Source organism: Micrasema longulum, unplaced genomic scaffold (genome assembly GCF_059751315.1).
Source record: "Micrasema longulum isolate JH-2025_06_02 unplaced genomic scaffold, ASM5975131v1 h1tg000201l, whole genome shotgun sequence".
Lineage (NCBI taxonomy): Eukaryota > Metazoa > Arthropoda > Insecta > Trichoptera > Brachycentridae > Micrasema > Micrasema longulum.
In genome coordinates, this window is record NW_028277406.1 from 424,267 (window position 1) to 449,138 (window position 24,872).

A 24,872-nucleotide genomic window follows, 5' to 3' on the forward strand; every position below is an offset into this window, starting at 1 on the left:
AGTCTCCATCTTACATGACTCAGCCTGTTTTAAGATAGAGATTTTTTGTTTCAAAGTACAGTTGTAGAATATGCTCAGCTCGACTGTGGAATTATCTTCCATCTACCTTTAAAGATGTTTTTTATTATTTTTTTTTTCTTTCTTCTTTTCTAGTTTGCAAAAAATAGTTCATATTGCACCTAAAGGCCATAAACTTGACAAACTAGAAATTCTCGAAATTATTAGATTAAAAAATAAACCCGACGTAGAATTACTTAATGAACAGATAACACACGTGCATTCTTCATTACTTTACCTATTGTAATATATTTTTACTAATGACTTTTTCCCCTTTGTTTTTCAGAAATCATAATCGACAAAAATTACACTCACGAAGGATGGGACACTAAAAATAAAATAAAATACCTAATTTATAACCTCATTAAAATAGCATTATATCAACTCATTAGTTAACCTGAAAAATGTTGATAATGATCCTAAAGATAAAAATAAATATATTTAATTTACTTTCACATAACTTTGAAATGTCTTACCTCTGTTTTGTATAAATACATTGAACTCCTTAATAAAGATACCTGTCTCGAAGAAGTCGCAAAAGCGATGAAACCGGTCACTGAATATTCCAAATTTGTGGATTCAAGTATCATTCGTATATATATATATTTATATAATATATTACAATAAACTTCCATCAAGAATTTTCACTTGCAAACTTAAATATTAACAAATTACAACAGGGATGGAAAATACCATAAATAAGGGATTATGGAAGTCTAGGCATTTACAGGGCTTATGACCGGTCTTTGGCTGGTTTAAGCGGCCATTTTACACACTGTAACATTCACCATTTGGTTTCATTACAATTTTTAAGTTTGTCTAAATGTTCGTAGACAAAAGACTGGATTTCACCCAAAATTGAAAAATAGTTTTCAGGCGTTGCCTAGTATGTGAAATAATTCAGTCAGATGAATCTCTTCACAACAATAAAGGTTTCAGCTCTTTAACTTCATTAAAATCAACAAATGGAAGAATTGAAGAAATATGGATTTTCAAACATAGGCAAAATGGTGAATGTTACACAGTGTGTAAAGTGGCCACTTAAACCAGCCAAAGACAAGTTATAAGCCCTGTAAATGCCTAGACTTCCGAATTCCCTTATTGAAGGTATTCTCCATCCCTGTTGTAATTTGTTAATCTTAATGACCCCCGAGGGGGTGAAATCCAGTCTTTTGTCTACGAACATTTGGACAAACTCAAATATTTTACTTAAATATCCTGTCTTTCTACAAACATTTTTGCGAACTCAAAAAATCTGTGGTTATTATTTTTTATCACCAGGAGTTAGTATACACCCTGTTCGTTACATATTACTCCAAGCGATTGGAAACAAATGACAAACGCATAATATGAAGATTAATGATGGCCAAAAATAAGCAGTCATAAAACTAGATATTTCGTACCCAACAATTTGTCTTCATACTAAAACAAAATGAACGATGAAAAGCCTTTCAAACAAAAGCGCCATATTTGAGTGTACACATTATCTTTATTCTTTTGTATGATAGATTTATGCTTGTTGATGTAGGGAGCTTCTCACCAGTTAGAAACAATACAATAAAAGCACCTACCCCTTTGGCCCCAGCCGCAGCCATGGCCCACTCAGGGTTGTCGAGCTGATGATGATGCTGATAATCATGACCTGTCGTTGGCTGTTCGATGAGCTCAAAATAACACACATGGTTATTTTTCAATTATTTAAAAAAAAAAAAACTAATTAAATTATTTTAAAATTTGTAACGATGGTGTAATTTATTTATTTATTTGACGGACTTGTTTGTCGCAAGAGGCAAAATTAGCAGTCGACAAAGGAGTCCTGGTCCCGACCCTGATGTATGGGAGCGAGGTATGGACTTGGAAAAAACAGGAATGAAAGTAGGCTAAATGCTGTCGAAATGCGATCTCTCAGGCAAATTTGTGGTAAAACTATGTACGATAGATGCACAAATGTTGAGATCCGTACCTTATGTAAGGCTGAGACAAGCATTATCGACAAAATCAAGAAAGGAGCTCTGCGCTGGTTTGGACATGTAGAACGAATGGACAGCGAAAGAACGGCTAAGAATATTGAAAATGCGAATGTTGATGGATGCAGAAATAGAGGTTGACCGAGAAAGACATGGCATAACCAAATTCAATAAATACTTGAAGATGGACATGTCAAAAGCCGAAATAATCGGCGGCTGTGCATGAGAAGATGTATGAATGTAGAAAAAGCGAGATCTGTCGTTCTATCTTCTCTGCCTACCCTTACGGGGAAACGGCGTGATGATTTGACGGACTTATGCAGTCCATTCTAACGATGGTATTTACAATTTTTTATGATAAATACAGGCACTAATAAAATAAAAAAACTAAATAAAATTAAAGATAGGACAAAAAAAAAATACTACCTCAAGACAAGATCCGGCTTATTTTCGTGATTTTTAAAATCTATAAAAACTTACACCAAAAAAGTCCAGATCTTATCTTGAGTTTAAAATATGAAGCAGTTGGGACATTGGTGCATGCAAGCCATAGTTTGTGCTGTGTTGATCGAGGAACAGCACATTATTATTTCGCGACTGGCGGATTGGAACATTGGATGCCACTTGTTCCAGTAACGATGGTACATCAATTAAGCCAGTCAGTAAGTTAAACATAAATATGGAGTCTATCTTATTTCTACGTTTTTGTAGACTTGAGATTTTTAATAATGACTCCATTTCATACAACAAGCATATAGATAATACAGTAAATAAATCACTGAAATTACTTGGCTTCATTAACAGAACATCCTCTGATTTTACTCATGTCCGCACAATCAAATCTCTTTATTGCTCAACTGTTCGTCCTCTTCTAGAATATGCCTCCTAGAATAGTGGTCTGGTCTCCATTATATGTCAATCGCATAAATCACATTGAATCAGTCCAAAATCGCTTGCTTCGAAAAATAGCGTGGATGCTCGGACTAGAGAGAGATAATTATTCTTATGCTGAAATAGAGTCAATGTTAAATATTTCTAGTCGACAAAAACGTAGAACTAATATTGACTCCATATAAATGTTCGGCATACTAAATGGTATAATCGATGTTCCATCATTACTGGGACAAGTAAAATTCAATATCCCGACTCGTAGATTGAGAAACAATGAAGTACTGTTCATCGATCAGCATAGAACAAACTATGGCCTAAATTCTCCAATGACCCGCCTTTGTCGTATTGTTAACTCAAGACAAGATCTGGACTTTTTGGTTTCAGTTTACAACGATTTAAATAGTCCAGATCTTGTCTCGATGTCCCTTATGTTTGTCAATGCTCCTTTCTTTTTTTTAAAAATGTTTTAAACTATTCTTTTATTGTGATGTTTTAACCTTATAAATTGTATACATGGACAATGTCTGTAAATAAATAAATAATAATAATAATAATTTCTCCGGAGGTGTAGTCTCCCCTCTCGAGGCCAAGTTAATATTTTAAAATAAAAATAAATAAAATACTTTTTCCATTGAAATTTATTTAATATAATTAAAATTGTTATTTACAATCAACTATTATCTTAACAACCAAGTCTTATGATTATAATTAAAATTACACCGAGAGACTTAATATATAACTATTTTATAATTACCACAATTTTTTTTACAAAAAATGTTTAAAATAATCGAATTAAAGAAACGCTCGAGAAATTGTATGCATAATTTATTTACATTCAATCACAGTTTATTTCTAGCTAAACAACACACTTGGTTTTCATGTTTCAATTTTCATCTTAACTCTTCATAACACAAAACAATATAAAAAATAACTCAAATGGTGATCAGGAAAAGAGGGTATAAGTTAAAAAAAATCAAAAATAAATGTTTTTATTTTTTCTAATTCACTATTAAGAAGGAAAAATCTATATTAGATTTTAATACATTACGTCACTGCTGTTAAATGTATTTTTCTGTGATTTTGTTAATTTTTGTTCTTGTTATTTACAAAAACACAGGTGGAAAAAATTAATAATCAACAGTTCTTAATTTTCTTTTAAAAAAGTAGTTGTGATTTGGAGTCAGTATTGTGAAAAAATATTTTTAATAGATTTTCGTCATTTTAAATACAAACCTTACTTTTAATTTAAGGAAATGAACCACACCACACAACACCACTTTGCACCACAACAGGCCAGTAGGCCCAATGAGGAAGTTCAGTGCTACGGAAAATTTGACATGAAAATTTTTTTTCACACGCACTAAATTGTACGGCGAAATTTCTCGAAAGCGTATAAAAAATTAATTGAAATACTTAGAACTATGTGACGAATTCTTAAGAATCAACCAATGATCGGGCGTAATGGTAAATTTTAAGTTTCCAGGAAGTTAACTCACAGATCAACAAAAAACACCGACTAAAACTTGTGACGTCACCAAACTTGCAAAAAAAAACACAGCGCTGATAATACGATACATAAAAATAAAATGCACTTTGCCTTAATTTGATGGTATATTCAAAAAAATAAAAAATGAAATAAAAACCGCTTATTTTGCTGGCGAATTTTAGAACACCTAGGCCTGAGAAAAATCAGATTTCGTTTATTGTGTTTTACTCGAAAATCGAACCTGGAACCTTCCATGCTTGAGTCAAGCATTTGGTCATTAAATAAACATAATGTGAAATTGTACAAATAAACATTAAAACTAGAAATAACATTAATTTTATTTAAAATAAAGCGTAGATATATTTTTAAATTACTGCAATAATAAATTTATGAAAAACAACACGTATATTTGAAATAATTAGATTTTTCATTTGAAAGACTCAAAAAAGGTTCGGCCAAAATGAATATTTATTTATGCTAACATAATTGTCGGCATTGTGGTGTAGTGGCCAGCGAGTTTGCCTACCAGGCAATGGTTGACATTAAATATTTATTTGAAATTGTGTTCTTTCACTAGAAAATTTCATAGTCCCTGAACTGGCACCTGAAGCGTAAGACTGATCATCTTACCTTCATGTAACAAAAATGATTGAAAGAACGTTACGCTGCGATTGAAGTACAAATTCAGTGCCGTATGCACCATTAGATGGTGAAAGAGAATGATGTGACGATGAAGATTAAACCTAGGACTTTGGTTTTTACATGTTTAGTAATGTCTAATATTCCAATGAAAATTTTCGATTTAGTATCCTTTTTCCAATGAAATATTCTTCAAATAATGGAAATAATATCGAAAATCTAGTTTGTTCTTGTCAATGCATAAAAACATTAGTTTTAATGTTTTTTTACATTCTAAAAAAAATTCTTGCTATTTGTGTGTCATTACACTCTTAAATTTAAAATGTTCAGATAAAATAATGTGTTTTTAAATTCACGATATTTCCTAAGTTATTCATTTTTATTTTATTAGTAGAATATTGTATACCCTCTTTTAGAATGAATTATAATTACAATATTCAAAATTATTTTTTATGGAGTCGTACTGTTAACTACTTGACTTAACATTTCCGGTAGAAAATTATACGCCACCATGTTTATAGTATTGACTTTGTCTTTCTTTATAACGATTTCTACAATTTCGTCTTCTCCGTTGCACGGAGTAATACTGAACTCTGTCATCGGGATATCACTCGCGCTAGACTCCCCTCCTCCAACAGTAGAAGCTTCTTCCATCAGGTCCTCGAGACTCTTAGTCCTCGAAGATTTCATCTTCTCCGCAATAAGACTTTCTTCCATCACGCTGTACAGGTTCTCAGCCTTGTTACTGCGGTTGTAGAATTGTCAGGACGCTATGTAAAAAGGGTCCCTGAGATTCGTTTCATCGTTGACGGTGTTCCCTTTTTGCGACCACTGTTTCTGCCTGTGTTTGAGCCTGTGAATGATCTCATCGTGTACCACGTTGAAGCACATCGCAGTCAGGGCGAGTCCCGAGAGGATGTAAATTGAACAAAACCACAGCGTCGTATTGTCCAATCCTTGTTTCTTCCGGTTCGGATGGTTAGTCCCCGGGACTAAATTACCGAAACCTATTGTGCTCAGAGACATGAAGCAGAAATAAAACCCGTCCATCGGACGCAGGTTATCTAATTTGTATAAAACTACTGTGCCCACAATTATGTATATGAACATTATGCAGAGGCAAAGTAAGATCGGAGCAAGAATGCTCAATCCTTGCATGGATAGTTTCGAATCTGTATCTGGCCAACTCAGATTATCTGCATCTTTGTTGAGCACGCTTTTGCTTGTAGATTCTGCGTCTCTAGTTTGTAAATCTGATGTTGTTTTCACCGTGTAGAAAGATTCTGGTGATTTTTGGCTGGAAGAGGTTTGTTGGGACCTCATTTCTTCCTGTTGCCTTTTGAGTTTCATTCTTCTCTCCTTTTCCGCCATTCTTCTTTCGTCGTAGCAACAGTACCCGCAGTTGGAACAGAGGCAGCAGCATAGGGCTCTGGAGAATGCCCCTCGGGCTACCCTCGACAGCAAGGATCCCACGCTAGTCAGATATAACATCGTCAGAGGAATACCAAATAGGGCGTAACCGATTGTGGCTCCTTTCCCCAACGCTGTTCGTGGAGCGATGCTTCCGTAACCTGAGGACAAAGAAAACATACAATTATTATTACACTTAATAATCTGGATTATAATAAATTAAAGATACACGAAGGAGACGAGTTTTTCAAACATATATAGCTATATTAAAATAAATAAAACCACTTCGTTTTTAACCACTAATATTTTTATTTTTTTCCACCGACCGGTTTCAAAACCAACAAGCTTCTTCGTCAAGGTTTACGTCACTAATGAATTAATTCCTGTTTTATTTTTATCATGTTAACAAATTACTACACGTGGACCCAATAAATCAAGTCTTTTTTTCCTCACTAGGATGGTTATTTGATATCAATATTATCGAGGCTAGACAGGAGAGGACTAAAAGAAATATAGTTTATTTGCGAATTATTATTTTTTTCTTTTAATGAATCGCTTTTTTAACTTTTTTTTAAATTGAAAAAACGATTCATAATAAAAAAAAACATTAATAACCAATTAAAAAATATTTCTTTTAGTCCTCTCCCTTCTTTTAGTTTCTCTGAAATGTTCTTCTGTTTTTTGAAGAAGCCCTTTTACATTGCAATGAGTATAAAAACAATATCTTATAATAAAATTGAACCACCTTATACATTATATTCTTCTAAAGCACTTACTCTCAAAAATCAGAAGTTTTGTGTTTTGAGCTTTGGTAAGGTGCCAAAATTCGCACTCATATATTTACACACAATTTTCATTGGTCAATAATTTGACTAACATATTTTTTTCAATTACCGGATGACTCAGGACCAGCATATTACACCAAAAATAATAAAAGAAATAAAATTAAAATTACGGTACAAGGAACAGATAAATTATATAAATCAGACATTTATACAATTCGAAATATCAGTACAGGGAGCGAATATTAAATGGGACAAAAACTTGAAAAAACGCAATATGGCAATATTTTTTGTTTAATTTATTAATCAAAATCGTTCTTTGTGTAAAATAGAGATTTGGAGTAACGCATTTTGCACAAAGAAGCTTAAATAAGCATTCGAAACGTAAAATACATCGGGACCGGACGCTTTTGCCCCTTTTTGTGTTGTAATTTGAAAAGTTCGTTTTGTAGGAATTTGAGGGCGGAAGTATCATAATAGCTTCAACTTTTTAGATAAAATTTCATGGTACACCTCACCAGTCGGGCTTCGCGAATTTCCCGAACCAAACACTTCTTATATTTCTAAGTTTCACTGAATTTTTTACGTAAACGTTTCGCTTTTGAAGTTTAAAAAGAAAAAAAATTGAAAAAAAGTTTTTGTTTTTTTTTCGGTTTAATAATAAATCTTTATTAACCATAATATACAATATCTTAAATATAAAAATAATGTCCAAGGCATGCAAAGTTAAATGGTGGACTTATTGCCACGAGCAATTAATTACAATCTTACCAACACTAAATAAAAAAATCCAATAATAAAAAAACATTTAAAAAAAAGTTAATATTTGATTAAATTAAAAAATAAAACAAAAAAAAATAAATTAGAAAACACAAACAGCCAAAACATTTTACGGTTAACATTTTATGGAGTCTATTACTTTCATTAATGATATACGATACATTAAAATTTATTATATTTATTAATATTAAATATCATTTTCCATACATAAAACTATACATGTATACAGAGTCACTTTGGTCATCTAACAAGGGTTATTTAATTATTACATACAATAAATAAAGGTAAAAAACAATGAAAAATTAAGTAAAAACACACTAAAAATGTAGTAAAAACATATAGAAAAACATACTTTTAAAAAACCCAGTAAAATACGGAGTAAAAATAAAATACATACTAAAACCTTCTCACCTGTCAAAGCTCAAGATTACCAATTAGCAAATATTGACAAATCTGCTTTCCTTACAAACTTTTACTTTTATATGCTTTTTATATATTTAATGATATTTTTATGTTTTTTCATTACGAAGTATTTAATTAAGTACTTATTTGGCATTTTATTTATTACTCCTAGTTCTTCTTGTTCTTACTTTTGTATAGTGTGAGTTTCTAGAAACCATATCTCAATTATCATATCAATTTTGTTTTTATATATTTTTTCTTTTTCTATTGATTTCAATGATACTTTGATTTTGTAAATTTGATTATATATATATCTTAATTTGTATTATTTATGTTTTAATTTTTATATCTGATTATCTTTTTTGCATTGTATTCTATGGAATTTTATTATTTATAACTTATACCTGGTTTTTCTGGATTGTTATTCTATTACATCACATGTCATTATAATTTGATATTATTAATTTTACTATATCATTATTATGACTTGACACAGGCATAGCCTGAAAATCCTTAATGAGTAAATTAATATTTAAATGACTGTAACTTTGAATGAACAAATAAATAACAAAATTAATTTCTCCCTAAAAGCTGTCAACTTTCTCAATCCTCGGTCCGTTATTATAAAGAGGCCGATCGGGGTCAAGACAAGATTTGTTATGATAGAATTATTTGAAATCATAGAGTTAGTAAAACACAATGTTTTTTTGTTAAATGTATCTTTGTACAGATAAATAAATATACTACAACAGAGACCAAGAACACAATGACTTTACAAAGATCAACAAATGGTAAAATTAAAGGAATATAGATGTTCAAAAAATGCCCTAGTCTAGGCATTTACAGGGATCATGACCGGACATTAGCTGATTTCAGTGGTCTTTTCAACTTTAAAATTATTTCTTCTGGTTAGGATATCCGTTTCCGGCTGTCGCTACGTCTTGATTTATTACAAGAGATCTTTTCAGGATTATTTCGCATTATTCAATAATACATTGATCCTGAAATTTCAGTTAAATTCGCGTTCATTCATTCATTGTGTAGCATTCACAATTCTGCTTTTGTTTAGACATCTACATTTCTTTAATTCTTTTGTCTGTTATAATCTACATATTTGGAAAAATGCGAGCCACACAACTTTACGATTGGCAGAAAATCTATCATTTTCGCTTCACAGTAAGGGAAAACAATCTGAATTTAACTGAAATTTCAGGATCAATGTATTATTGAATAATGCAAAATAATCCTGAAAAGATCTCTTGTAATAAATCAGGACGTAGCGACAGCCGGAAACGGATATCCTAAGCAGAAGAAATAATTTTAAAGTTGAAAAGGCTTTCATACAAGCGCGTAATTTATACACGCTATAGTGACATCTGTGAATTAAAAAAAGAGTCGTAATAATTTATGAATTTCGTTGTATTTATCTGAACTAACATTGCGATTTTGTATGCTTTTCATATGAATTTTCCGAGTAGTGTAGTGATTTTCGTGACGTTTTTATTTGTTAATATTTTTATTTATTTTACACTTAATCAGCATAGACTAATAAAATGAATTAAAAAGACTGATTTTTCCCATGTATTTCTTATTTATCCTAATGACCGAGTTGGGCACCAGTATTAGCTTTTTATATATTTTACATAATAATATACACTAGCATGCAACAGTCATCTACGTCATCATTATCAGCATCATTGTCATCGTCATAATGATCATCAACAACAACAAGATCATCATATGATCAGTCTAATCACACCATCATGAACACAATAGAATATTTATTTTATCAAAATAATTTATTATCTTGATCATTTTTGTTAGCTGGAGGTAAGATAATTAGTCTAACGCTTCAGGTACCAGTCCTATGACAATGAAATATTTTAGTGTAAAAATATATTTTTTATATTTATTTCTTGATAATCCGGAATAGTCCGGAATTAAAATAGAAAACTTTTAGATGCTAAGCAAACGCGCTGATTATTAGATCACAAAGCGAGCGGGTGCAATTTCAATTTGATTGATAAAATACAAGTATTTATTAAATCGGATTAAACTTCAACTTACTTCACAAAAATACATATATTTGTGAATTTAAGAAATATGGATATTACACTATGGTCTAAATCGTAAAAATTACATAGTGTGTAAAGTGGTAACTTAAACATAACAATGACAGGTTATAAGCCCTGTAAATGCCTAGACATCCACACTATTCTTTCCTTTAAACGTTTTTTCTAATATGTCAATAAAATCTAAATGTCTTTTTTTTTTCATCTTCCTGTAGATCTGACGATTTGTTCTTCTCAGACTACTCATTCAGCCTCCGGTGATGAGGCCCAACTGTCTTTCCATTACTTAAATAGTCTTTCAAATGGGTGCTTCTCAATATGCTCTCAAAATCTTGCAGTTCAATCTGTTCATTTGGTCTTTCTAGAATCTTCTACGGGTTTTGCTGCAGTGAAGTATATATTCAATTTCGCACATTTACTGTAAAAATCATTTCTGACTTGGTGGCGTAGAGAGCCAGACCGCGAAACTGCAGACGAACATTCCTCATGGTAAGCTTTTAAAAAATCTCTAACAATTTTTTCCAAAAAGTCACTTAAATAAAATATATATATGATCTCAAATGTAGTAAATCCTTAATTTCTCGGGCAAGCAGCTCCTCCACAAACCATTACCCCTATCCCTACCCAGCCGCTTCCCTTATCCGCGTCTGGTGCGTATCACTTTGTTAGTCAAATACGGTTTTCTCTAATTTTTTTTTGTTGAGGAGGGTAAGGGGTTTGTAGAAGGGATATTAGTCCAAAAAATTAAAGGTTAACTCAATTTGAGATAGCAAATTTTTTTTTTTTTAGATGACTTTTGGGAAAAATATATAAGGATTTTTTTAAAAGCTAAGAATGTTCCTCTGAAGTTTCGCGGTCTGGCCCTGAAACGTGTATAATAAAAAATTTAACAAATACTTTGACAAAGTGGAGCTTCAAAACAACCAGATTCACGACGAGAAACGATTGAAAAGTAATTTAAATTCATACAATAGTTTATCTCTAACATAAAAAAATATGAATATTTTTGACCAGCACTCGGATCTCGTTTCGGCTAACCTTTGTTCTGGATTGTTATTTGAAATTGCTGGGAAATGTAATTTCAAAATTCATTCGTTTAATTGATTTCTGTAAGGGATTAGCAGAGTGAATGGAAAAATTAATTGGATTTGCGTCGACATTTGGAGCTGATCAAAATATTTGTCCCGCCACTATCGCGTTAAAGAAAGTCTTTGATTACAAAAAAGTTTTATCGTAATTTCTACTGGATCCATCTAAATATTTTTCAACCTTTCCGGGCCGAAGAGTGGTATCTAGGGTCACCCAATACCTTTTCAATAACTTTTTTGTCATCATTTTATTTATTTCACTGTTTGCATAACCCTGCCACATAATGTAAAAAAATATGTAGAAATTATTAAAATATTTTTCTGCAAATTCTTTTAATAATATATCAAATCTGTCTTTATTTCCACCGTACAAACAACAAACATCACAATTTATATTCACTACAGCCACTAGATTTTTAAGTCGTATTTATTGCATTTCGACATACACAGTGGTTTAAATCTTTAAAATCCCTCGAGAAATAAATGCGGGAACTTTCATATAAACTCGCAAAACTTGCCTTTTCCGTCACGCCTGTTATAGACAATTTATTTAAAACTCCATTCATAATCCCAAGTTAAATATTATTATTGTTTTTTTTTAAATAGCGAGCAGGGTGTTAGCTAGTTTGTGTCATAGGTATAAATAACTTCTTTTTTTTTTACTGTACGTAGTGAAAAAGATTTCAATTTACCGAATAGGCTTAAAAGTAATCAATCAAATCAAACCTCTCAAACCAGCCAGTGACATGTCAAAAGCCCTGTAGATGCCCTTATTTATAGAAATAAAGGCGTTTTAGAGAAGGGAATACAGATTCCCTTCTCTAAAACGTTCTCCATCTATTGCAATAATTACAGCTCCCTAGGGGTTTGAATCCAGTTCTTGTCTAAAAAAATTTAGACAAACTCAAAACATCGTTGATAAAACATTTATTTGAGAGAAAGACGTGAAATCTATTTAGATCACTAAGTTAGGCACACATATAATTTAAGTAATATAAAAAAAGACAGTGATTATCAGGCGATCGTTTCCTAACCTCAAGTTACCACACAGTGACTCGAGGGAGTGTTTTCACACAGTTTGTTAAAGACTCGCGGTTTATTTCACTCCCATCAACACACACGCATTTGTCTAAGTTGAAGACAAAACAAGAATTCAAATATTTCATTCTTCCTTCAAAAAGAGCGTGTGAAACAATTTGTGCAAAGGCGGGATTCAAACTTCACACTTTCAATATATTGTGAGTCCAATAATGTGACACCATCACGTGACTACACCGTAATTTTATTACAATTATTATTATTTTTTAAATGGATTTTTAGTTTATTCAGAAAAAAAAGTGTAATATTACAACTAAATACAAATTGTACATAATATGAATTACCAAAAAATGTGCGGTGTTTTAAATACGTGCTATACAAAAAAGAATTTAAAATATAACTTTTGACTTATCCAACTTTTTCTTATTTCTAAATTCTTGACTTTTTCACGGTGCCTCAGAAGTAGGTTTTACCAACTGTCGAGCACAGACAACAAACACGACAGGTTGGCAAAACAGAGGATCAGTGACGTAGGTAATGATGTAAAAGCGTTCACGCACTGGTCGCTCATTCTTCTCTGCCTCTGCAACCCACCACTTACTACCAAAATCTAAAATCTACGTCTTCCGAAATCACCGTCAACCGCGTAGTAGAAAATATTCATATAATCTTAACTTCTGTGTCCAATTTTATCAGTTACATATTCTATAACATTATCTCGTTCATTTTGTGGAAATTTATTTCTGGTTCAATAAATAGCGTCCAAAACTCATGTAAGTACCGACTTCCTTTTATTATGAAGTTTGTAGCAACCTTTTAAAGAGCAAAATGAAGACCACGCGTAAAGTGTTGGATGTAGAACTCCAGACGACTTCTTACACCACATTTTAGCCTGCAGTGCAGGAAAAAAACATCTCCTGTTGCACACGCTGGTCAAATTACCTACAGAGACAATAGTAAAGTGGACAGTTATTGGTGACCAACACAAGTGGTAACCCTGACGATGGGCCTCAACAGAATATATTGTATTTTTAATTGATTTTTTTAATTTCATTTTTTCATTTCATCAAAGAAAAACATTTTTCTGTAAGTATAGCGATGTTGCGCTGTAGTTATTTTTTATTTTGAAATAAATATATATGGGAGCGAAGTATGGACTTTGAAAAACAGGGATGAAAGTAGGCTAAATGCTGTCGAAATGCAATCTCCCCGGCAAATGTGTGGTAAAACTATGTACGATAGATGCATAAGTGTTGAGATCCGTACATTATGTAAGGCTGAGACAAGAATTATCGACAAAATCAAGAAAGGAGCTCTGCGCTGGTTTGTACATGTAGAACGAATGGACAGCGAAAGAACGGCTAAGAATATTTACAATGCGATTGATGCAGAAATAGAGAAAGAGAGAGAAAGACATGGCATGACCGAATCCAACAAATACTTAAAGATGGACATGTCAAAAGTCGGAATAATCGGCGCGCGTGCATGAGAAGATGAATGAATGTAGAGGAAGCGAGATCTGTATCAAAGATAGAGTGTTGTGGCGTTCTATTCTCTCTGCCTACCCTTACAGGGAAACGGCGTGATGGTTTGTTTGAAGATATAACCAGTTGGTCCAGATCGCTTACTTACGTTGTGTGACGTAGAAACATTAATATTTATGTTGTCTTGAAGTAAAGCTGGATTTGAAGTGAACAATTATTTTTTAATAACAATTTTATAGGAAAAACTCTAAATTTCTTAAACTATTAAACACAGTTTTTTTATATAATTTTATTATTTTTTTTGTATATACAGACAATTGGTAGAATTCCATATTAAATTATACCCTTACAAATGTGTACCTTTATAAATATTTAAAATAATGGAAGGCTTTCCCCAATATACCCATAATGTACCTAATAAAAATACCCAATACATATATGTCTAATTGATTTTTAATTACATTACTTATTTTGGCTTGTATAGAAATCCCTAATCATTAAACAGCAATTATTTTTAGTACACAAGGAAACTTGGTAAATATTTAAGTTAGTTTGAAAATGTCCTAACAAGACAAAAGGCGTTACAATATACCCTCTAGTAGATTTGAAAAAATAAAGTAGAATTAAAATCCAATAAACGTGTTTTATTTTGGGTACATCACCAAAATTACAAATTAAATATAACTTTTATAATTATTTTTCGGAAAATAATTTATTTTCAAAGCACCACCCCATCCGATTATCCCATACTGAAATATGGATTGGGGTAGTGCTTAGTTAATTCGTTTTAAATTTTCGTTTGATATAATTGTCAATCTGATAAATACATATATAAGTTTTCTCATTCTTTCACAATATTATTTGTTTGCTACTTACGCTTTATATTTTTGTCAATTATTTTTATCAAATTTTTAGAGGCAATTACCATTATGAAATAATTTAATGCAAGGTTGTTTCAACATTGAAATATTTAATCAAATGTGAGCCTTGGCGTGGAATTATTATAAAAATACGTAATTCATAACAAAGACCCCCTTGATTTTACCCCGTAGCCAAATGGAAGTAAATATTTACTAAAGAGCGCTAAAATGCTAAACGGGCACTCAGAAAGTTAAATAAAATAACAAACACGAAAATAACCAGCTAGAAGAATAAAGGCGAGTTGTTCCCGACCCCTTGTGAATAATAATTTCAGTCGAGAGAAATAAATAAAAAAATAAAAAGGTTTTTGCGCTGAAGGATACAATGTGGATTTCATGTAAGGAACTAAAAATACATCTGAATAGACCTGGAAGCTGTTTATTTTTTAATTTTCATATTTTGATGTTCACATCTATGAGGAACTTCAGCCCTACGGGAAGTTGGAAATACAAAATGTTTTTTTAGGAGCGTTAAAGAATAGAGCATTTAATTGTAGGCAAATTTTCTTGAAGATGTACGTAAAAATAAATTCTTTCAATAATAAGAACTACTACATTTTATGCGGTTCAGTAGGACTTGATAATTTGCATTTTAATTTTTGTATGTTTTGATAAATAATAAAAAAAAACATTGAACGATTTGTTGCAACAGTTAGGAAAAACATTTTTGAGAAGGAAATATGGAAGTCTAGGCATTTACAGAACTTCTGATCTGGCTGGCTGGTTTAAGTGGCCACTTTACACTCTGTGTAAAATTCACCATTCTGCCCATGATTAAACATCCACATTTCCTCAACTCTCTCATCGGAGATACTTATGTCTAATCAACTGTTTAAAAGTAAATAAAAAAGAAAAATTGTTATCAGAGCGTTGAAAATAAATTTATGCAAATTGTTTGAACTGTTTTTGATATGAAAATTGTTACAATACAAACAAACAAACCATCACGCCGTTTCACCGTAAGGATAGACCGAGAGGATAGGACACCACATCACTTGACTTTTGCATACAGATCTCGCTTCCTCTACATTCATACATCTTATCATGACATTTAACATGTCCATCTTTAAGTATTTGTTGGATTTGGTACAGCCATATCTTTCTCGGTCTTCCTCTATTTTTGCATCCATCAACATTCGCATTGTAAATATTTTTAGCCGTTTTTTCGCTGTCCATTTGCTCTACATGTCCAAACCAACGCAGAGCTCCTTTCATGATTTTGTCGATAATGCCTATCATAGCCTTACATAATGTCAGGATCTTAACATTTGTGCATCAATCGTATATAGTTTTACCACACATTCGCCTGAGGGATCGCATTTCGACAACATTCAGCTTACTTTCAACCCTGTTTTTTCAAGTCCTTGCTTCGCTCCCATACATCAGGGTCGAGAGCAGGACTCCATTGTGAACTGCTAATTTTACCTTTTATGACAAACATTTACTTACCAAGGTTGATTAAAAAATCTTAAATCTTAAAGTAGGGCACACATATCATACATATTGTTATGTGTGTTCTAATAATAACATTGCAAATATATTTAATTTATAAATTGTTTATCACATATGTCTTGACCATTATCTTAAATTTTGATATGTTTTTTTCTTCATAAATATTTTTTTCCATTTCGTAATACTTTTTAATTGCTTTAAATAAAATTTAATTTTGTGACTTTGCCTTTTTCCTAAATGGAGTTCTAATTTTGTTCTTTTCTCTAGTATTGTGATCGTGTTCATGCTGGTTCCGATCAATTTTTTTCCAAAATTCGTTTTTTTTATTAGAGTTTATAATTTTATGAACAAATATCATTGTATTGTAAAATATTATTTGTTTATATGTTAATAATTTCATTTCATTTACCATCGACTTAACCCTCGTGTATCTGTTTTTTTTCAAAATGATTCTAAAGGCTTTATTTTGTAATACAGTTAGTTTATCTGTGTTTTCTTTGTTTGATAAAAATAAAATGCTACTACAGTAGTTAACGTGTGGTTCAATAATTGCTTTGTAAATAGTTTTGCAAGAGTCATTATCAATAAATCTTCTGATCCTTCCCAAAATTGATATTTTTTTTGCAATCTTATTTATTACCATCTTAGCGTTTTGGTAAAATGTAAGTTTTGAATCCAACATTACACCTAAATATTTAATTTCAGTGACTTCATTAAGTTTTTCATTTTCTATTACAATTGATGGTGTTATTTCTATTCTTTTGTTTCCTATATTCATATATTTAGTTTTGTTAACATTTAATTTCAATTTATTAATTTGTAGCCACAGTGATACACTATTAAGATCATGATTTGGTCTGTCCATAATTGTTTTATAATTTTCTCCCGATATATATATTAAGGCATCGTCTGCAAAGAGTCTTATTTTTGAATATTTTAATGTTTCGACAATATCATTTATGTATATAATAAACAAAACCGGTCCGAGAACCGATCCTTGTGGTACTCCCAATGAAATTTTGAGGGGCTCGGAAATTTCGTCATTCACCTTCGTTATTTGGTATCTATCGCCAAGGTACTGATTTATGTGTACCACTCTGTTCCCGGAACTCATTCTCCTATAAATATCGTTCTCAGTCATTCCATCCATAGTAGAACATAGTAAACATATTTCCCAGATACAGATATATCAAAACATAACCATATCATCATCATCATCATTCCATTTCTGTACCTAATGTGTACCAATGGTACATCAATCGCAGCGTACCTTGATCATTTTTGTAACGTTCGGGTAAAATGATCAGTCGTTCGCTTCAGGAGCCAGTCTAGTGGCTATGAAAATATTTTGGTGTAAAAACACCTTTTTAAATAAATATATCACGTCAACCTATGTTGGGAATCCGAGAGCAGGTAGGCAAACGCGCTGACCACTTAACCTCGAGGCCGACGTGCTAAGCTATAAATCTTTTATCAAAGATCTCGGTGGTACCGCGTAACCTGATTTTTTTACAAAAATATTTAAATTAAATAAATTCGTTATGGTGACAGATCCGTTAGGATAAAATCATTTCTATTTTTATTCTTAATAATTATAGTTTTTCTGATATTCCAGCGGTATTTTTGATTGATTAAAATCATAAGTAATATATGTATTTTTTCCAAATAAAAATATGGAAAATTGGTTTCAGGCGTTGCCTAGTAGGTGACAATTCACCAATGTTCAGCCGGATGAATCTTACCCACATGATAAAGGTTTTAGTTATTTTACTTCACAAAAGTCAACAGATGGAAGAGTTGAGAAAATGCGGATGTTCAAACATGGGCAGAATAGAGAATGTTACACAGTGTGTAAAGTGGCAACATAAACCAGCCAATGACAGGTCATAATTCCTGTAAATGCCTCAACTCCCATATTCCCTTCACAAAATTGTTTTCTCTCTCTGTTGCATCAAATTTTAAACATAAGAACTGAGATGGACTTTGTATGCATTTTCAAAATACTTAATGTCATAAGTGATGTCCCATATCTGTTGCGATCAATTTCTTTTCATGTTCCCAACCATTTTACCAGAAGTCAAAATCAACTATTTATTCAATGTTCCAAGAGCGACTTTTGTTTTTATGCCCCAATGTCCAGAATGTATAGATTAGTCAATTTATCACACGAATTCTTTAGGATAGATCTTCCAGTTTTCGTAGATCTCTTCGCGACTAAAACAGCGTGGGATGAAGTTGGATTGGCATGGTTTAGCTCGAAGTCGTATGTCTTTCACTTTTGTGAATATATTGTATTTTTTTATTGTATTGCCTTTGTTTGTCTTTGCTACGTTGTTTTACGTTATTTTTGTTCAGTTTCTTGTATTTATGTTATTTTATGTAACTGTTGTATTTGGCTTAGACCGTATATATATAAAAAATATATAAATAATTATAGTAATATTTTTTAGGCATACAAAAAGGGTAAAATGTAATTCGGCCTTACACATATCTACATTAATTTATTGATTTAGAAAAATATCCACATTTCATACATATTAAATCATACATAAGATAAAAAAAAAAAAAATCTACAGTTTAGATTTAATTAATTTATAACAACATTCTTCTAGGTTACCTTAATATCTTATAATATTTACTACTTGTGCAAACTAATAAAAAATACAATTATTAGCGCCATTTTAGTAATATAAACGCGCAAGGACGCTTTACAAAGTGATTTACAATTTTAAAAAACATGTATATTTTTTAATTTAAAAAAAAAACATATCCGTACCTTATGTAAGGCTGAGACAAGCATTATCGACAAAATCAAGAAAAGAGCTCTGCGCTGGTTTGGACATGTAGAACGAATGGACAGCGAAAGAACGGCTAAGAATATTTACAATGCGAATGTTAAGGGGTGCAGAAATAGAGGTAGACCGAGAAAGACATGGCATGACCAAATCAAATAAATACTTGAAGATGGACATGTCAAAAGTCGGAATAAAAGGCGCGCATGCATGAGAAGATGTATGAATGTAGAAGAAACGAGATCTGTATGCAAAGATAGAGTGATGTGGCGGTCTATCCTCTCTGCCTACCCTAACGGGGAAACGGCGTGATGGTTTATTGTTGTTTATTATTTTGTCACGTTCCACGGATTTTTTTTAATGATTTGGAGTGTAGGTGGGTTTTAAGTTTTTTTTTAAATCATCACTTCACTTTCGTAACTTATGCATTTTTATTTGTATTTTGAGATCTAAATATATTTTTTAATGCATTTTATGCCATAGGGCCTAAGACCGCAAATGCATTTTTACCGAATTTAGTTCTTAGTAGCTCAATCACAAACAACTATCGACGTGCTTAAAAACATGCTAAGCATTTGAGCGATCACAATGAACAATAATGAACATGCTTAAGTTATCGCAGTCAAAAGTCAACGCGTGTGTAATCTCTAAGTCAACGCTCATGTTGGTTTGTTTTTTTGTTTTCCTCGTGAATAAATACAGTTCATTGGCAAAAAAACGGCGTTCACTCAAAAAAATAATACAATATATTTCATTTTCAAAAAAGTCATGAGTATCTAATACAAAAAAGTGAAAATTAAAATATAATTATTATGGCGACTGCTTTTCTTGACATTTGGCTTGCCAACTGCCGGCTAAATGCAATAAATAGCATGATAAATAATAAATACATAAATGAAAATAGCAGTTTTTGAATAATTTCCATATTAACACCGGTGAAATTAAAAAAATTGATTGCGCAGCAGGATTATACGTCGCGAAACGTAAATATTTTGATATTTAATTTAAGGTGTTCAAATGTTCCGCTGTGATCGCGAATACGATAAACAACCATGGTGAGAAATTGTTATCACGTCGCTTATTAGCACGTCGATAGTTATTTGAGATTGAGCTACTGGTTGCTTAAAGCTACTCTTATAATAAATTTTCCTATCGCCGTAGATGTAGCTGATCTGAGCATAAGACGTAGTTAGCTGGTTCATCTGGAATGCATAATTCCTTTAGATATTCCGGAGCGAAGTTGAGCATTGACTTAAAGATAAGCCAACAGAGTTTGTATTCGGCTCTCTGGGGAAAATGTAGTCGTAGTAGTGAAATTCCTTAAGTAGTGGAGTAACATGCCTGTACTTTGAAATTTCAAAAAAAAGTCTTGTAGCGGGTTTAAAAGAAAACAAACTCTGATTTTTCTTCATTCAAACGTATTCCTCTATTTTCTCGCTGGATTGTGGCACTAAAGCAGTGATTTTTTCATAAACTTTAAATATATTTACCACTGGCGTATCTTTTTTTATTTTTTAAAAATAAATTGTTTATTTTCAGAACTAAGACTATCCAAAAACCGTTAATATCACCCAGTTTTTTGCCGATTTTAAAAGTGCGATAGACAGATAAATAAATAGAATATCTTTATATATACATATAATTCCTCTGTACGTGTGATGTCACCGTACTTTCCTAAACGGCTTAACCGATTTACGTGCGGTTTTCAGAGAAATATAGATCTTTGCGCTGTGCGTGTTCGTAAAACTAAAATCTTCAATCGAATATGTAAAAAAGAAGCTAGGAGCATAAATGTTTTATTCGTTGATCTACCAGGGTTGCATTTAAAAAGAATGCATTTACAAAAAAATGGAAAGACGCTGTTTTTTAGTGTACAAAAAAACTTGTTTTTGAATGTTTAAAAACATTATTCGTTTTTTTGTGGATCTCAATCAGATTCTTTCCTTAAATTCCTGATAATTTCTACCAATTCATTTCTTTATACAGGATTTTTGGTAAAACTAAAATAATATTAAATTCAACACATTTTTAAAAATCGTATTTCTACATAAATACGCTCCTTTGTTGGTGAGAAGACCGGAGTTTGACTTTTCAAAAAGAATGCCATATTTAAAAAAAATATTTTTCTAATGTTTTGGAATTCTACCATAAACAAGTACCTATTAAAATTTAATATTTGAATATTGACAATTTTTAGTTTTAGAATTTGATCACAAACAAGTGGCCTGGTACCCACTTATTAATGAAAAGTATTTTTTCTTTTGTTCGAACAGTTTTGCACGCTTTCACGACACAATCAGGAATTTTAATTTATATTTCTTTTGGTTTCGAATTAAATGTCAAGATCGCGTCAAAACCCAGCTGACGGTTAGAAAATGACTATAATTGCTTTGGGCATAAGTTGAGTGCCTTTTGATTTTTCTTAATTAACACGTATTCACATATTTTCTCCCTTTTTTTTGTTGATTTTTAAAATTTGATTTGAGCACAACGATGAATCATAGCCAATCACATGAAGAGATAAAATAAAAAACTAACCCCTTAACCAGCAAATAGCAGATGAGCAAACGTTTGGGAAGGACAACGTCTGTCGGATCCGCTAGAATATATATATATAATTCCCCTCTACGTGTGATGTCACCGTACTCTTTCTAAACGGCTTAACCGATTTACGTGCGGTTTTCAGAGAAATATAGATCTTTGCGCTGTGCGTGTTCGTAGATATTAAAATCTTCAATTGAATATGTTAAAAATAAGTCAGGAGCATAAAAGTTTTATTCATCGATCTACCAGGGTTGCATTCGAGGAGAAGACATTTGCAAAAAAAAAGATTAGATGTTGTTTTTTTGTGTATAAACAAAGTTCGTTTTTGAATGTTTACAAACAGCATTTGTTTTTTGTGGATCTTTATCAGATTCGTTCCTCAAATTCCTTATAATTTCTATTCATTTATTTCTTTTTATTGGATTTTAGTAACATTAAAATAATATTAAATTTAATAAATTTTTGAGAATCGTTTTCCTACATTAGTGCATCACATTGTTGGTGAGACGACTGGAGTTTGACGTTTGTTAAAAGAATGCCATATTAAAAAAAAAAAATATGTTTTGGAATTCAACCATAAACAAGTACCTACTTAAATTCAATATTTTTTTAATATTGACAATTTTTAGTTGTGGAATGTTATCACAAAGGGTGCCTAAGAACCTACTTATTAATAAAAAGTATTTTTCCAAAGTAATAGCAGGCAAACCAACGTTTGGGCAGGACAACGTCTGTCAGGTCGGTACGGATACAAAAAAGTCATAAATTCATAAAATAATAAAATCGGTTCAGTTTTGAGGTGCGGAAAACGTGACGATGAAATGTCAAAATTGTCTATTTAAGTTGGGCACAAAAGGTCTGACATGCATGTGTCTTTTTTGCACAGTATCAAGGAGGCATTTGTAAGATAGTTACAATATGCAAATTCATATTTAGCAAAATTCTCTGTCACCGCATGTCCTCGCAATTTGTATTATCCGAAACACAAAAAAAAACATGTTTATATAATATCTGATTTCAAGTAAAAACAATCATTGAAAACAAACTTTCGATGTGTTAATTCAATCTAGCAAAGCAAAGCATTGACACGTTCACCTCGAAGCCAAAAAAATAAATATAATAATTTATGTAACTTTTTGACAATAAAAAAAATGTGTCTTAGTTTTTTTATTCTGAAGCAATGAAAAATAATTAAATGTTTATTATTTATTTTTAAGAAGTAAATATTTTAACGATTGACAGGCTGTAACTTTAACAATTGACAGGCTGTAACTACAGGCTGTAAAATATTTGAGTTTGTCCAAATGTTCGTCGACAAAAGACTGGATTTCATCCCCTCGGGAGTCATTAAGATTAACAATGCCTAGACTTTCATATTCCCTTATTTAAGGTATTCTCCATCCCTGTTGTAATTTGTAAAGGCTCTAACTTAGTTTAATATACAAGTAACCGGTTTCATCGCTCTCGCGATATCGTCAGTCTGGTATGGATATTTTACAAGTATTGCGCATATAAAGAGAATCGAAAGAAATCAAAATACCTACGTACACGCCATACGTTGCATTCATGGACATCGAAAAAGCCTTCAATAAAGAAGACTAGATTACATTTGTTTAAATTATTAGAAAGATAGATTTAATTTGACTTTATTTTGAATACAAACAGATGTACAGGTAATAAAAATAAATAAAAACCATAAAAAAATAAAATATTGTAGGGCCTGCCATCCAAAAATATTTACTCACTAAATTAAACTACAAAAAGGCGACGACGGCTTTAATAAATATTCTTTATATTAAAATAAAAGAAATAAAGACAAAACAAGGATGTAGTGGGAAGTAAAAGAAAGAAATTAATAAGGAGTGGTGAGGGATGATTGAAGGAAATTAGGAGGGAAAAATAACATTTGATTTCATGGTTAAAAGCAAGAAAAGAGACAAAACGCCTCAGTTCTGTTATTCTGAATCAAGCGTATTAGTTCTCTTCTGAACATATTATCCAGAGTGTTAAACATATTAAGACTTAAAATTCTTGTTAAATGCTTCATATACGAGGGATGGTAGAATGTTTCCGACGATTAGTTTTAATATTACGAATATAGAAAATATCAGAAAGTCTAGTTGGTTAAGAGAGGACGCGGTAAGAAAGAAAATGAAGGATTTCTTAGCAATTAAGTTCGTACTTACTCGTGTAAGTGAATTAGTTCTACAAGATGAAAAATATAAAGACAAGAACAGACTCGGTCTAGGTCAATGCATATAATTTTCTCGCAATATAAACCGGTTAAGTCAATTATTCGGTAAAGAAAATGAACAGTAAAACATCCAGTGATTAATGAGTCTCAGGAGAATTTGCAGGAGGTGGTATAATATGGAATTCAGGTGAATTTGGTGCATTTGGTGCTTCAGGTCCATCAGGCGGATCAGGTGAAGATGGAGCGTTTGGAGCGCTTGGCGAATCAGGTGAGGATGGTGCGTCAGGTGCGTTAGGTGCATTGACGCTATTCGCTGTCCCGGAAGCATCTGGCGCGTCAGGTGGATCTGGCGGTGATGGCCCATTAGGGGTTTCAGGCGATGCTGGTGCGTTGGGTGCATTACCACCATTAGCAGCTCCAGAGTTATCCGGTGCGTCAGGTGGATTTGGTGGAGAGGGGCCATTAGGAGCCTCTGGTGCTGTTGGTGCATCAGCTGGAGGAGTAGCATCAGGTGCGTTTGGACCATTGGCACCATTAGCTGCACCTGAAGCATCTGGTGTATCTGGTGGATCAGGAGGAGACGGGCTATTAGGGGCCTCTGGAGCTGCTGGCGCATCAGGTGAATTGGGTGCATCAGGTGATGGAGGAGCATCAGGTGAGCTGGGTGCATTCACACCATTAGCTGCTCCTGAAGCATCAGGTGCGTCTGGTGGATCAGAAGGAGATGGGCCATTAGGGGCATCTGGAGCTGTTGGCGTAGCAGGTGCATTGGGTGCATCAGGTGATGAAGGTGCATCAGGTGAGTTGGGTGCATTAACACCATTAGCTGTACCAGACGAATCAGGTGCGTCGGGGGGATCTGGTGGAGTTGGAC

At 32.3% G+C, this 24,872-nt stretch overlaps 1 protein-coding gene across 1 annotated transcript in view; it reads right to left on the minus strand.

Annotated features, from left to right (window-relative positions):
- Positions 1-3,794: 3,794 nt before the first annotated feature.
- LOC148283762 (uncharacterized) overlaps positions 3,795-24,872 on the minus strand; it is an 83,450-nt gene continuing 62,372 nt past the window's right edge. The window contains exon 2 of the mRNA XM_088243305.1: positions 3,795-6,611. Coding sequence (XP_088099431.1) covers positions 5,803-6,611 — 809 coding nt within the window. The 3' untranslated portion in view covers positions 3,795-5,802. The remainder of the gene's footprint in view (positions 6,612-24,872) is intronic.